At 38.7% G+C, this 16,273-nt stretch overlaps 2 protein-coding genes across 2 annotated transcripts in view; one reads left to right on the top strand and one right to left on the bottom strand.

The window, feature by feature from the left end:
* LOC118902786 (putative metallothionein MT1DP) overlaps positions 1–11,602 on the bottom strand; it is a 31,516-nt gene extending 19,914 nt beyond the window's left edge. The window contains exon 1 of the mRNA XM_036867456.1: positions 11,449–11,602. Coding sequence (XP_036723351.1) covers positions 11,449–11,602 — 154 coding nt within the window. The remainder of the gene's footprint in view (positions 1–11,448) is intronic.
* WIF1 (WNT inhibitory factor 1) overlaps positions 1–16,273 on the top strand; it is a 156,199-nt gene that overhangs the window by 21,494 nt on the left and 118,432 nt on the right. The window lies entirely within an intron of this gene.

The raw sequence follows: 16,273 nt of genomic DNA, 5'->3' as shown, positions 1-16,273 counted from the left end.
GAGATTTGAATTGCAAGCAACAGAAACTCTAAAAGATAATTTAACCATTGGGAGGCTATTGGCAGTGCTTAGACTTGAGATTAGAGAGCCAGATTCTGAGATGAACAATAACCAAGGTAACACAACTTTATCTGAAAGCTGAAAGTGCAGCCACTGTCTCATAACTGCACATGTAGTTGGCATACTACCTCTGTGCTGAATGATGTCTAACTTTTTTTTTAATTCATGCCACATTCTCTTAAAATTAAAAAACTGAAGAGAAAGTTGACCAAAACTAGGACACATACTTTTGCTGGTTTTATGAGGGCGAGGAAAGGAAAGATTTGCCCTTTGTTTCCAAAGTGGGAGGCAGGCACACAGGTTTTTTTCTTCCGAAAACCATACATCACGGAAGAGATATGATTTCCTAAAAGGAAATTGAGGCCTTTTGTGAGTGGGAATGGATATCTCTGGAGAGATATACAGAGATACTTTGAAACAGAGATAAGTAGCAAAAGACCATGTGCTTACCCTGAGACAGAAAAAATTACAGAGAAATGATTTGGTATTCAACATTAAAAACAAAGTTCTGATGATTAGAAAAATGGAATAGCCAGGTTTGTGAAATAGTGAACTCTCTATCACTCTAACTATTCAAGCAAGAGCTGGATAACCATTAGTCAGTAACATGGAGGGGATTTCTAAATTAGATGACAAATGGGCTCAATGACTTGTCTGACTACTTACAATTCTTAACGGTATATGAGGAAAAATACATATAAATATATATATCTATTTCACATCTTGGGGGTAATGAGTACCATACATATACTAAATACTTTATGAAGTACCTTTGCCTTTTATTCACCTTGAAATTATTCTTTTAAGCTTTAAACTGCTCTGCTTATTGCCCTGTCCCTGCATCTCTCTAATTGTTATCGCTGAGATAGCTTCACATTGAGCTAAAGGTATAATCTTGCCCAGCAATTTGGGATCAAACTTGTTCCTAGTCGTAGGGAATGGCAGGAGCCACAAGAGCCCCAGGACAGAGGTTTACCAACTCAACACACAGGCTGCATTGCAGCACAGCCTGTCCTGAAGTTGATTCTGGTTCCCTGATAACTAGGGTAGTGCATTGTTTTCTTTGATAGAGACGTGTCTGGCACACCTGTCTCTCCAGGGTCTTAATTTCTGTCCCTGAACTGGCTGGTTATTTCCACATCTGCCGATTAGTGTTTGTTTAAACCTTTGCTGAATGTCTCTCCTGACTGTGTGTATCACAGTGCTGGAAAGAGATGCCACCTGAAGTATTTTAAACAGAAAGGGATTTATTACAAAGAATTAGATCATTTAAAAAAAATCACTGGAAGGGCTGGAAGACTGAGTTATAAGCTGAGGTCCAGAAATGACTCCTTAAACATCACAAAACTGATCTCCCAGTGGCGTTACCTCCTCTGCCATAAGCAGGAAGGTGGGGAATCAGGAGTTTGCCACTAGGACTACTAAAGTTAAAAACAAAATAAAACCAACCAACCAACCAACAAAACACTGTAGCTGCAATCCAGAGGTCAGGAAGCTGATTCTACCGCCTCTTGAGAGCCATGAAACTGGAGGCTGGACACTGCCGAAAACCCCACAGTTCCATGACTGTGTTTGTCATCAGTAAACAGCCAAAAGCGGCAGTAAGAGGACCTCCACTTTAGCTTCACATTTTCTCATGTGTGTAGGTGTATCTAATTGGTGGAATCTAGCCAACTGTAGAACTCTGATGCCAAGGGAGTCTGGGAAACTTAGTATTTAGCTTTCCATCTACTCAGCACAGAAGGTCACACTAGAAGGAAGTGGGAAGAAATGCCAGGTGCTGTATCCACCACATCATGCCCACGTTGTACTGGAAGTCCTAGCCAGTGCATTAAAGCAAGAAAAATAAATGAAGGGCACACAGTCAGAAAGAAGGGAGTAAAACTAGTCTTATTCACAGATGACATGTTTTAGTACAAGGAAAATCATCAAGAACCTACCAAAAAAAAAAAAAAAACCTACTAGAAGTATTATTAAGTGTATATATCAAGATCCAGAATATATGGTCAGTATTTTAAAAATTGAATTTTTTTTCGCCATGTAAGCAGTTAACAACTGGAAATTTAAAAATTTTAAATAACAATAAATAATAAAAATAATAAATTTATAGAAGCATTATAAAACCTGAAATACTCAAAGATACGTGTAACATTTGTACATTGAAAACTATAAAATATTGCTGAGTGAATAGAAAAAAGACCTAATTAAATGGAGAGTTGTATTATGTTCACAAATTGGAAGACTTAGTATTAAGATGTACACACTCCTCAAATTTACCTTTAAATTCAACGCAAGTTCAACCAAAATCTCAGCAGGTTTTTTAAAAAATTTATTTTATTGAAGTAAAGTTGATTTTCAATGTTGTGTTAATTTCTGCTGTACAGCAAAGTGATTCAGTTATATATTTATTTACATTCTTTTTCATATTCTTTTCCATTATGATTTATCACAGGATATTGAATATAGTTGCCTGTGCTATACAGTAGGACCTTGCTGTTTATCCATTGTATATATAATAGTTTGCATCGGCTAATCCCAGACTCCCAATCCTTCCCTCCCCCAACCCCTTTGGCAACCACAAGTCTGTTTTCTATGTCTCTGAGTCTGTTTCTGTTTTGTAGATAGGTTCATTTGTGTCATATTTTAGATTCCACATATAAGTAATATCATATGGTATTTGTCTTTCTCTTTTTGACTTACTTCACTTAGTATGATAATCTCTAGGTTCATCCATGTTGCTGCAAATGGCATTATTTCATTCTTTTTTATGGCTGAGTAGTATTTCATTGTATATATGTACCATTCATCTCTTGATGGACATTTAGGTTGCTTCTGTGTATTTTTTTTTATAAAAGCTTTATTGAGATAAAATTAACATACCTAAAATTCCCCCTTTTAAAGTGTACAATTCTGTGTTTTTTAGTATATTCACAAGGGTGTGCAGCCATCACCACTATCTAATTCCAGAACATCTTCAGTACCCTAAAAAAGACTCCATACCTAATGGCAATCAATCCCAATTTCCCTCTCTCCCTAGCCCCTGGAAACCACCAATCTATTGATACTTTCTGTCTGTAAAGATTTGCCTGTTCTGAACATTTCATATAAATGGAATCATATAATATGTGGTCTTTTGTGACTGACTTCTTTCACTTAGCCTAATGTTTTCAAGGTTCATCCATGTTGTATCACTACTGAATTTCCTTTTTATAACCAAATAATAGTTAATTGTATGGATATATGACATTTTGTTTACCCATTTGTCAGTTGACAGAAATTTGGGTTGTTTCCACTTTTTTTTTTTTAACATCTTTATTGGAGTACAATTGCTTTACAATGTTGTGTTAGTTTCTGCTGTATAACAAAGTGAATCAGCTATATGAATACATATATCCCCATATCCCCTCCCTCTTGCATCTCCCTCCCACCCTCCTTATCCCACCCCACTAGGTGGTCACAAAGCACTGAGCTGATCTCCCTGTGCTATGCAGCTGCTTCCTGCTAGCTATCTATTTTACATTTGGTAGTAGTGTACATATGTCAGTGCTACTCTCTCACTTCGTCCCAGCTTACCCTCCCCCTCTCTGTGTCCTCAAGTCCATTCTCTATGTCTGTGTCTTTATTCCTGTCCTGCCCCTAGGTTCATCAGAACCTTTTTTTTTTTTTAGATTCCATATATATGAGTTAGCATACGGTATTTGTTTTTCTCTTTCTGACTTACTTCACTCTATATGACAGACTCTAGGTCCATCCAACTCACTACAAATAACTCAATTTCGTTTCTTTTTATGGCTGAGTAATATTCCATTGTATATATGTGCCACATCTTCTTTATCCATTCATCTGTCAATGGACATTTAGGTTGCTTCCATGTCTTAGCTATTGGAAATAGTGCTGCTATGAACATAGGGGTGCATGTATCTCTTTGAATTATAGTTTTGTCTGGATATATGGCCAGGAGTGGGATTGCTGGATGATACAGCAACTCTACTTTTAGTTTTTTGAGGAACCTCCATACTGTTTTCCATAGTGGTTGCACCAATGTACATTCCCACCAACAGTGTAGGAGGGCTCCTTTTTCTCCACACCCTCTCCAACATTTGTTATTTGTAGTCTTTTTAATGATGGCCATTCTGACTGGTGTGAGGTGGTACCTCATTGTACTTTTGATTTACATTTCTCTAATAATTAGCGATGGTGAGCATCTTTTCATGTGCCTGTTGGCCATCTGTATGTCTTCTTTGGAGAAATGTCTATTTAGGTCTTCTGCCCATTTTTCATTTGGGTTGTTTGTTTTTTTTGTTATTGAGTTTTATGAGCTGTTTGTATATTTTGGAAATTAAGCCCTTATTGGTCATATCATTTGCAAACATTTTCTCCCAGTCCATAGGTTGTCTTTTCGTTTTGTTTATGGTTTCCTTTGCTGTACAAAAGCTTGTAATATGATTAGGTCCCATTTATTTATTTTTGCTTTTATTTCTATTGCCTTGGGAGACTGACCTAAGAAAACATTGCTACAATTTATGTCAGAGAATATTTTGCCTATGCTCTCTTCCAGGAGTTTTATGGTATCATATCTTATATTTAAGTTTTTAAGCCATTTTGAGTTTATTTTTGTGTATGGTGTGAGGGTAGGTTCTAACTTCATTGACTTATATGGGACTGCCCAACTTTGCCAACACCACTTGAAAATCTCAGCAGGTTTTTAAAATAGACATTAATAAACTGATTCTAAAATCTATACAGAAATACAAAGGACCTAGAATAGCCAAAACAATGTTGACAAAAACCCCACAAAGGTGGATATCTTACATTACCTGACTTCAAGATTCTTTTGGGTTCCTTGACCCAGTTCCAATGTATGACGTATGTGTGCATGCTCACTGGATAGGAGGAATTTCCCACACAATACCAAACAGTTCTCTGGCATCAACAAGGTGTCCATGAATTCAACTCAATTCTGACACTACTTACCCAGAGATAGCATCAGATTCCACAGGTAAAGGGCTCAGTCACAGATGACTAACACCCCCCAGGACCCCTCATCCCCTGCAATTCAGATGCCCCTTGCAAGCCCAGATTGTCACTTGTGCTTCTGACCAACTGGCTATAGATTGGGGGTTCCAATGACTCCCCCCAACCTTGGACTTTAGACACCAGTCACAAGTTCAGGTTGCTACCTATACTTCTGACCAACTGGCTATAGATCAGAGGTTTCTAGGCCCCCTTCCCCGTGTTTGATTAATTTACCAGAGCAGCTCATGGAACTCAAAGAAACATTTTACTTACCAGATTGCTGGTTTATTATAGTAAGATATAACTCGGGAACATCCAGAGGGAAGAGATGCATTGGGCAAGGTATGGGGAAAGGGCATGTAGCTTCCATGCTCTCTCCAGGTGCACGATTCTCCCAGCACCTCCATGTGTTCACCAACCCAGAATCTCCCAAACCATGTCCTTTTGGGTTTTTATGGGGACTTCATTACATAGGCATGATTGATTAAATCATTGATGATTGATTCAACCTCCAGTCCCTCTCTCCTCCCTGAGGTCAGACTGAAAGTTCCAACCCTGTATTCACATCATTGGTTGGTTCCTCTGGTGACCAGCCCCCACCTTTATGTAATTTAGGGATATTCCAAAGATCACCTCATCAACGTAACAAAAGACACCTTTGTCACTCTCAACACTTAAGTAATTCCAAGGGTTTTAGGAGCTCTGTGCCAGAAATATATATTTCTTATTATAAATCGCAATATCACAAAGATATGTTATCAAGTTATAGTAATCAATACAATGTAGTATCCATATAAGAGTAGAGATACAGATCAATGGAACAGAACAATGGTTCCAGAAATAGACCCACACAGACTGTCAAGTGATTCTCCAGAAAGGTGTCAAGGTAATTCAGTGGGAGAAAGGATAGTCTTTTCAACAAATGATGACAGAGCAACTAGATATCCATTGGGGGAAATGAATTTCAATCCTTCCTCACACCATATACAAAAATGAACCCAAATGGATCACAAACACAAAAATAAAAACTAAAATGTAATACTTCTAGAAGAAAACATAGGAAAATATTTTCATGACTTTTACATATACAAAGATTTCCTAGACAGGATACTGCATAGTATTTAAGATTCAAAGGGATTTGGAGTCAGGTAGACTCTAGTTCTGCTACTGATAATATTTAAGCATTTAGTCTACTTATTTTATTACTCAGAATCCAAGTTTCCTCTTCACTAAGGCTTTTTGTAAGGATTAAATGAAACATTATATGTGAAGTATTTAGTACACTGCTTATTGAATATCATACACCCACAAAATGATAAATATTAATATAAACAAAAGTGTTTATAATATAAACAAAAGTCATATTCATGGACTTTTGTAAGATTTACCTAGATTCTAACCTAATTCTGCAATTTTCAAGCATCCCAGGTGAATAACAGAAAGGTAGCAAATTGAAGCTGAGGCTTACATTTTCTTAAGCTGGAGTTCCTAAAGTTCTAGTCATATTTTTAAAGAGCGATAAATTAGATGTCATTAAAACTAAAAACTTCTGCTCTTTGAAGACCACATTTAGTAAAATCAAAAAGCAAACCACAGACTGGGAGAAAATATTCACAAATACATATATCTGATAAAGAACTCGTATCTCAAATACTTATAATTCAATAAGAAGACAAACAACCCAATTTAAACATGGGCAAAGTATTTGAGCAGACATTTCTCAGAAGATATATGAGTGGCCAATAAACACATGGCAGTATGCACAACATCACTAGTTATTAGAGTAATGCAAATTAAAACACAGTGAAATACAATCACACACCTACTAGAATGGCTAAAATTCAAAGGAGTGATAGCATCAAGTGTTGACAAGGATGTGGAGCAGCCAGTGCTTTCACACATTGCTGGTGGGAATGTAAAATGGTACACCCACTTTGGATAACAACTTGGCAGTTTCTCATAAGGTTAAATATATACTCACCATATAATCTAGCAATTCCACTTCTATATATGTGCCCAATAAAAATGAAACATATCCACACAAAAATTTAAATATGAATGTTAATGACCTAAAGGGACAGGAGAAATCCCCACGTGATTAGGTAGGACGTGAGGGGGAAGGAGGGGAAGAGGAAAAGTGGAGGTGGGATGGGACCGGCACCCCTGAGGGGTGGCTGGGGAAGGGGAGGGGTTCCCACTATCAGAGGGGCCCACCCACAGTGCAGGGATCAGTGGGGACAGGGAGGGACCTTCAGGGGATTGGGGAATTGGAGGGGAACTCAGCCAGTATTTCCCCCGCCCACTTGGGCCCTGGAGAGTCTGCTGGGGTCCCGGGCCTGAACCTCCACCTTCCAGAGCCCCCTCCATCGGCACTGAGCCTAAGCCCTGCCCCTGCGCTCCCTCCAGGGCCCTTTCCAGCCACATAGGTCCTGAGCCTAGGCCCTGCCTCCACGAAAGTCTGCGCCCCCCCCCCCCGCCCCCACTGCGCCAAGGGCTTTTCCGGCCTTTCTTTTTTTTTTTAATTCTTTGTTATTGTTCTGCTCTTTTTTTTTCTTTTTTCTTTCTTTCTTTCTTTTTTTTTTTTTTTTTTTGCCACGCCGCACAGCTTGCGAGATCCTGGTTCACAGGCCAGGAGTTGGGCCTGAGCTCCTGTGGTGGGAATGCCGAGTCCAAACCGCTGGACTAACAGAGAACTTCAGACCCCAGGGAATATTAATCGGTGTGAGGTCTCCCAGAAGTCTTCATCTCGGCACCAAGACCCAGCCCTACCCAGCTGCCTGCAGACTCCACTGCTGGACGCCTCAGGCCAAACAACCAGTAAGACAGGAACACAGCCCCACTCATCAAAAAAATGAGATGACAAAAAAATATGTTACAGACGAAGAAGCAAGGTAAAAGCCTACAAGACCAAATAAATGAAGAGGAAATAGGCAACCTACCTGAAAAAGAATTCAGAGTAATGATAGTAAAGACGATCCAAAATCTCGGAAATAGAATGGAGGCACGGATCGAGAAGAAATGTTTAACAAGGACCTAGACGAACTAAAGAACAAAGGAATAGTGATGAACAGCACAATAACTGAAATGAAAAGTACACTAGAAGGAATCAATAGCAGAATAACTGAAGCAGAAGAATGAATAAGTGAGCTGGAAGATAGAATGGTGGAAATAACAGCCAAGGAGCAAAATAAAGAAAAAAGAATGAAAAGAATTGAACCTAGAAGAAATGGACAAATTCTTAGAGAGGTACAACTTTCCAAGACTGAATCAGGAAGAATTAGAAAATATAAACAGACCAATCACAAGTAATGAAATTGAAACTGTAATTAAAAATCTTCCAGCAAATAAAAGTCCAGGACCAGACGGCTTCACAGGCTAATTCTATCAAACATTTAGAGAAGAGATAACACCTATCCTTCTCAAACTCTTTCAAAAAATTGCAGAGAGAGGAACACTCCCAAACTCGTTCTACAAGGCCACCACCACCCTGATACCAAAACTGTATAAAGATATCACGAAAAAAGAAAATTACAGACCAATATCACTGATGAACGTAGACGCAAAAATCCTCAACAAAATTCTAGCAAACGGAATCCAACAACACATTAAAAGGATCATACACCATGATCAAGTGAGATTTATCCCAGGCATGCAAGGATTCTTCAATATAAACAAATCAATCAGTATGATACACCATATTAACAAACTGAAGAATATAAACCATATGATCATCTCGGTAGATGCAGAAAAAGCTTTTGACAAAATTCAACACCCATTTATGATAAAAACTCTCCAGAAAGTGGGCATAGAGGGAACCTACCTCAACATAATATAAAGGCCATATATGACAAACCCACAGCAAACATCATTCTCAATGGTGAAAAACTGAAAACATCTCCTCTAAGATCAGGAACAAGACAAGAATGTCCACTCTCACCACTATTATTCAACAGAGTTTTGGAAGTCCTAGCCACAGCAATCAGAGAAGAAAAAGAAATAAAAGGAATACAAATTGGAAAAGAAGAAGTAAAACTGTCACTGTTTGCAGATGACATGATACTATACATAGATAATCCTAAAGATGCCACCAGAAAACTACTAGAGGTAATCAATGAATTTGGTAGTGTTGCAGGATACAAAATTAATGCACAGAAATCTCTTGCATTCCTATACACTAACAATGAAAGATCAAAAAGAGAAATTAAGGAAACAATCCCATTCACCGTTGCAACAAAAAGAATAAAAAACCTAGGAATAAACCTACCTAAGGAGGTAAAAGATCTGTATTCAGAAAACTATAAGATACTGATCTTTTTTGACCCACCTCCTAGAGTAATGAAAATAAAAACAAAGATAAACAAATGAGACCTAATGAAACAAAAGCTTTTGCACAGCAAAGGAACCCCTAAACAAGACGAAAAGACAACCCTCAGAATGGGAAAAAATATTTGCAAATGAAGCAACTCACAAAAGATTAATCTCCAAAGTATACAAAGCAGCTCAATATGAAGAAAACAAACAACTCAATCAAAAAATGGGCAGAAGACCTAAATAGACATTTCTCCAAAGAAGACATACAGATGGCCAAGAGGCACATGAAAAGCTGCACAACATCACTAAGCATTAGAGAAATGCAAATCAAAACTACAATGAGGTATCACCTCAAACCGGTTAGAATGGGCATCATCAGAAAATCTACAAACAATAAATGCTGGAGAGGGTGTGAAGAAAAGGGAACCCTCTTGCACTGTTGGTGGGAATGCAAATTGATACAGCCACTATGGAGAACAGTATGGAGGTTCCTTAAAAAACTAAAAATAGAACTACCATATGACCCAGCAATCCACTACTGGGCATATACCCTGAGAAAACCATAATTCAAAAAGACATACGGGGGCTTCCCTGGTGGCGCAGTGGTTAAGTATCCGCCTGCCAGTGCAGGTGACACGGGTTCAAGCCCTGGTCCAGGAAGAACGCACATGACGTGGAGCAGCTAAGCCCATGCGCTACAACTACTGAGCCTGCGCCCTAGAGCCTGTGAGCCACAACTACTGAGCCCGCGTGCCACAACTACTGAAGCCCGCATGCCTAGAGCCTGTGCTCCACAAGAGAAGCCACCGCAATGAGAAGCCTGTGCACCGCAACAAAGAGTAGCCCCTGCTCGCCTCAACTAGAGAAATCCGGCGCAGCAACGAAAACCCAACACAGCCAAAAATAAATAAATTAATTTTAAAAAAAAAGATGTGTACCCCGGTGTTCATTGCAGTACTATTTACAATAGCGAGGACATGGAAACAAGTTCAATGTCCATCGACAAATGAATGGATAAAGAAGATGTGTTACCTGTATACAATGAAATATTACTCAGTCATAAAAGGGAACGAAATTGGGTCATTTGTAGAGATGTGGATGGACCTAGAGTCTGTCATATAGAGTGAAGCAAGTCAGAAAGACTAAAAACAAATATTGTATATTAACGCATATATGTGGAATCTAGAAAAATGATACAGATGAATCTATTTGCAGGGCAGGAAAAGAAACACAGTTGTAGAGAATGGACATGTGGACAGAGTGGGGGAAGGGGAGGGTGGGACGAATTGGGAGATTATGATTGACATATATACACTACCAGGTGTAAAATAGATAGCTAGTGGGAACCTGCTGCACAGCACAGGGAGCTCAGCTCCGTGCTGTGTGATGACCTAGATGGGTGGGATGGGTGGGGGGGAGGGAGGTACAAGAGGGAGGGATTATATATATAAACATAGCTTATTCACTTCATTGAAACTAACACAACCTTGTAAAGCAACTATGTTCCAGTAAAAAAAAAGTTAATAGAAAAAATGAATGTTAATAACAATTTTATTCACAATGAGCAAAAACTGGAAACAGAATCTATCAACAGGTGACTATATAAACAAATTTTAGTGGAACTAATGAAATTGGAACTGTATTGGAACTACTCAGTAATTATAAGGAATGAACTATTAATGTACATCAATCTGGAGACATTTGAAAACTTTTCTTTAGTTACAAATGACACAAAAATTACATACCATATGATTCCATTTATTTGAAATTTTGAAACAGGAAAAATAATCCATGGTGGCAGAAAGCAGAATCATGTTTATGTTTCGCGGGGGGGGGGGGCGGTTAGAGAGAAAATGACAGCAAAGGGATATGAGTGAACTTGGGGGGTAATAAAGTTTTTTTTAAGGAATCTAGATGAGCTTACTGTCCTTCAAATATTTTATAGAAAAAGGAATGTAGCAATCCGGTTAGGGTAGCATAAAAAAAAAAAAATGCAGGTTTGTACGTGGTGCTGTTTACATCTGGGAGCGGGATCTGCCTGGCATCAGGGGCAGTGGTTGCACTTGTCCAGTGCTGCTGTGCAGACACAGCCATGGGTACACTTGGCACAGCCCATGGGGCAGCAGGAGTGGCAGCCCTTCTTGCAGGAGGTGAGTTTGCAGGAGTTAGCACAGGTGCAGGATCCACCAGTGGAACAGGAGCAGCTGGGGTCCATTTCAAGCCAAGGTGATGCCAGAGGTCCAAAACAGTGGCAGAGAGGCATTTGGGCTGGTGCAAGGTTTGTACAAAGTTTCCTTTATTTTAATTGGAGTAGTAGTTACGTGGGTACGCTTTCATCAAAACGTACCAAACAATACACTTACATGAATGTATTTTTTCATAAGTAAATATCAATAAAGTTGATTTAAACTGTAAAACCCCGAAGTATATAGTATATGTACCTCTAAATATAAAATCTAATTCCCAATTTATACTCCCCTTCCTCAGGAGCACATAACCATATCTTTTTTTTTTTTTTAACATATCTTTTATCTACACTGATAACAATACTGCAGGTGATAAACCCTTTAAAATTTTATTCCATTTGCTACACAGAAAGAGGTATCTAACTGGCTTGCATTGCCCAGATATTAGTGATTTGTCTGAAATGCTAACTTTTAAAGGACAAACAAAGGAAGAGAAACCAACATATAAGACTAAGAAGGAACAATGAGGGAAGTAAGAAGAAAACCTGTTTTCACAGGAGTAAAGGAAATAAAATTAACATTTCCAGCTCCTCTAGGGTGTTCCCTGTCTCCCTCGCTCTCTCTCTCTCTCTCTCTCTCTCTCTCTCTCTCTCTCTCCCCCCACCCCTCTCTCCCCACATTATTACTCTCTGTACTCTCCGAGTCAAAACTTGAGGAGCTATTTTTGGTTTCTCCTTACCCTGATCATCGTAATCGTTTTCAGGTCACTTGCTAATCCTTGGTAATAGTTCCTGCATCAGCATCCTTTCCCTCCTGTCCATTACTTCTGCCACTTTAGGGCATTTGACCTTTTTCTACTCTAAGTAGACCAGCTAGGTCCTTACCTCTAGGCTCTCTTTCCAATCCAAACTACCCTCTGCTCTGCAGTTAATTTTCCTGAAGCACATTTCTATGATGGTGCTCACAGGATCAAGCACAAACAATAAGAAACAACAACAAAAAATTTCAATGAGTTGCTTACTAAATAAAATCCCGATACCGGCATTCCAGGTCCTCCAGAATTCGGCTGCAATCTGCATTCCTAGCCCTGTATTCCATTATTTTCTCACCTCTACTCAGGCTGTACAGTGGTAGTGTTTGAAAGCTGTTGTTCTCTCTGTATTAACAAAAGTAACATGGAGAGCCAAATATTTCTAAATAAGCTGTGTGCAAAGAGCAACCTCTGGCACTTCATCAAATATTCAGAAAGACCTTTATTCATATGCCACAGGTGTTTCTGTGGCCTGGTTTTTCTACAAAGTACATGTTTCTTTCAGGTCTACTGCCATAAAAATTGTGTGTGCCTTGTCTTGTGTTGTTCAGAGACATATTTAGCTAGTTCATTCTCTAAGCAAAGATTTACATATAGTAAATAGCCTTTTGTACTTGAACAAGCCTTTATTTCCTCTTTGATTTCTTCAGTGATCTCTTGGTTATTTAGTAACGTATTGTTTAGCCTCCATGTGTTTGTGTTTTTTACGTTTTTTTCCCTGTAATACATTTCTAATCTCATAGCGTTGTGGTCAGAAAAGATGCTTGATATGATTTCAATTTTCTTAAATTTACTGAGGCTTGATTTGTGACCCAAGATGTGATCTATTCTGGAGAATGTTCCATGCGCCCTTGAGAAAAAAGTGTAATCTGCTGTTTTTGGATGGAATGTCCTATAAAGATCAATTAAATCTATCTGGTCTATTGTGTCATTTAAAGCTTCTGTTTCCTTATTTATTTTCATTTTGGATGACCTGTCCATTGGTGTAAGTGAGGTGTTAAAGTCCCCCACTATTATTGTGTTACTGTTGATTTCCTCTTTTATAGCTGTTAGCAGTTGCCTTATGTATTGAGGTGCTCGTATGTTGGGTGCATATATATTTATAATTGTTATATCTTCTTCTTGGATTGATCCCTTGATCATTATGTAGTGTCCTTCCTTGTCTCTTGTAACAGTCTTTATTTTAAAGTCTATTTTATCTGATATGAGTATAGCTACTCCAGCTTTCTTTTGATTTCCATTTGCATGGAATATCTTTTTCCATCCCCTCACTTTCTGTCTGTATGTGTCCCTAGGTCTGAAGTGGGCCTCTTGTAGACAGCATATATATGGGTCTTGTTTTTGTATCCATTCAGCAAGCCTGTGTCTTTTGGTTGGAGCATTTAATCCATTCACGTTTAAGGTAATTGTCGATATGTATGTTCCTATGACCATTTTCTCAATTGTTTTGGGTTTGTTTTTGTAGGTCCTTTTCTTCTCTTGTGTTTCCCACTTAGAGAAGTTCCTTTAGCATTTGTTGTAGAGCTGGTTTGGTGGTGCTGAATTCTCTTAGCTTTTGCTTGTCTGTAAAGCTTTTGATTTCTCCATCAAATCTAAATGAGATCCTTGCCGGGTAGAGTAATCTTGGTTGTAGGTTCTTCCCTTTCATCACTTTAAGTGTATCATGCCACTCCCTTCTGACTTGTAGAGTTTCTGCTGAGAAATCAGCTGTTAACCTTATGGGAGTTCCCTTGTATTTTATTTGTCATTTTTCCCTTGCTGCTTTCAATAATTTTTCTTTGTCTTTAATTTTTGCCAATTTGATTACTATGTGTCTCAGCGTGTCTCTCCTTGGGTTTATCCTGTATGGGACTCTCTGCGCTTCCTGGACTTGGGTGGCTATTTCCTTTCCCATGTTAGGGAAATTTTCGACTATAATCTCTTCAAATATTTTCTCTGGTCCTTTCTCTCTCTCTTCTCCTTCTGGGACCCCTATAATGCGAATGTTATTGCATTTAATGTTGTCCCAGAGGTCTCTTAGGCTGTCTTCATTTCTTTTCATTCTTTTTTCTTTATTCTGTTCCACAGCAGTGAATTCCACCATTCTGTCTTCCAGGTCACTTATCCATTCTTCTGCCTCAGTTATTCTGCTATTGATTCCTTCTAGTGTAGTTTTCATTTCAGTTATTGTATTGTTCATCTCTGTTTGTTTGTTCTTTAATTCTTCTAGGTCTTTGTTAAACATTTCTTGCATCTTCTCGATCTTTGCCTCCATTCTTATTCCGAGGTCCTGGATCATCTTCACTATCATTATTCTGAATTCTTTTTCTGGAATGTTGCCTATCTCCACTTCATTTAGTTGTTTTTCTGGGGTTTTATCTTGTTCCTTCATCTGGTATATAGCCCTCTGCCTTTTCATCTTGTCTATCTTTCTGTGAATGTGGTTTTTGTTCCACAGGCTGCAGGATTATAGTTTTTCTTGCTTCTGCTGTCTGCCCTCTGGTGGTTGAGGCTATCTAAGAGGCTTGATGGGAGGCTCTGGTGGTGGGTAGAGCTGACTGTTCACAAGCCTTTATTTTACATAGTCTGCTTAAGAAACCTTGGTCATGCTTTCAGAATAATTTTTTCTGTCTTAAATTATACAATCTTTATTAAATTTAACAAATATTGATTGAATACCAACTCTGTGAAATATGCTATACAAACAAGGGCCTACAGAAAATTAAAAGATAAGTGGGACAAAACCCTTTAAACAATTTACGATCTGGTAAAAGATCAAGATAACAGATCCTGAAAATCTTTAATTTAAAGAAAAATATTTTCATCACTATTAGAGACATACAGAATGCTACAGTGGCTTGAAGAACAAGCCATAGCTGGTGCATGAATCAAGGCTTTTTGACAAAGGTGGTTTCTGACAATGTCCTGGAAGGTTAGATAGGATTTGACAGACAGAGATGGTCCAAGAACACTTTCCAGGCAGAAGAAATATGAAGGATAAAACCAGAGAGTTCAGAAAATGTTTGGGGTTATCAGGGAGGGGTCAGTGTGCCCGGGCAACTGAGCCATAGTGTCCATAAAGGCGGCAGTTGGTGATGTTGGTTAGACCCATGTTAGTAGAAAGCCTGGCATGATGGGCTGACGGGTTTAGACTTATGTTCAAAACAAGCAACCTGTTAGTTAACATATAACAAATGCATGATTGGCACGATGTTTGAGGAGGATTAATCTGTAAGGATAGCAGAAGGGAGAAGAAATTGGAAAATAATGAGGAAAACTGGGAGTCTAACTCAATACTAGTGAAAAGTAATACATTGGAAGGGGGGAGTCATAAAGAGGAAGGTAAACACAGCGGCATTTTTAAAAGTTTTTTTTACAGGGCTTAACGATGTATTAAAGTTAAAGGAGGATAGGGAAGTAGACCGGCATGGACTGTGCAGCTACATGATCCAGGCACTGGGCTCAACTACCTTGCTGAGGGATGCGGGCAAGGTAAGAGGAGCAGCAAAGGTTTCCAGATTAGGGAATGGGGAGAATGCTTGTTCGATTAACAGGAATTAGGAAGTTAGGAGATAGTTTAATTTGGATGCATTGAGCTTGATGTGCTGGTGGAATATTTAAGTGGTGATTTGTATGAGAAATTGAAAGTAAAACAAGGAAACCCAGGAGTGGTGTCCAAGTAGGTGACATAGGTTTAGAAATCATCCAGGTAGTTGTGATAGTGAAAGCTGAGGATAAGATCACGAAAAGAGAGCTTGCAGAGAGAGAAGAGCTCTGTGTGGAGTGATAATAATATTGATAATCCTCCTCATCATTGCAAACACTGTTGAAGGATTAGTATGTGCCAAGCATCATGCCAAATACTTTTCATGCATTAGCTCATTTAATTATCACAGTAAAGGAATCTGTA

The sequence above is a fragment of the Balaenoptera musculus genome, chromosome 10 (genome assembly GCF_009873245.2).
Source record: "Balaenoptera musculus isolate JJ_BM4_2016_0621 chromosome 10, mBalMus1.pri.v3, whole genome shotgun sequence".
Lineage (NCBI taxonomy): Eukaryota > Metazoa > Chordata > Mammalia > Artiodactyla > Balaenopteridae > Balaenoptera > Balaenoptera musculus.
This window is presented reverse-complemented; position numbering and strand designations above follow the sequence as displayed.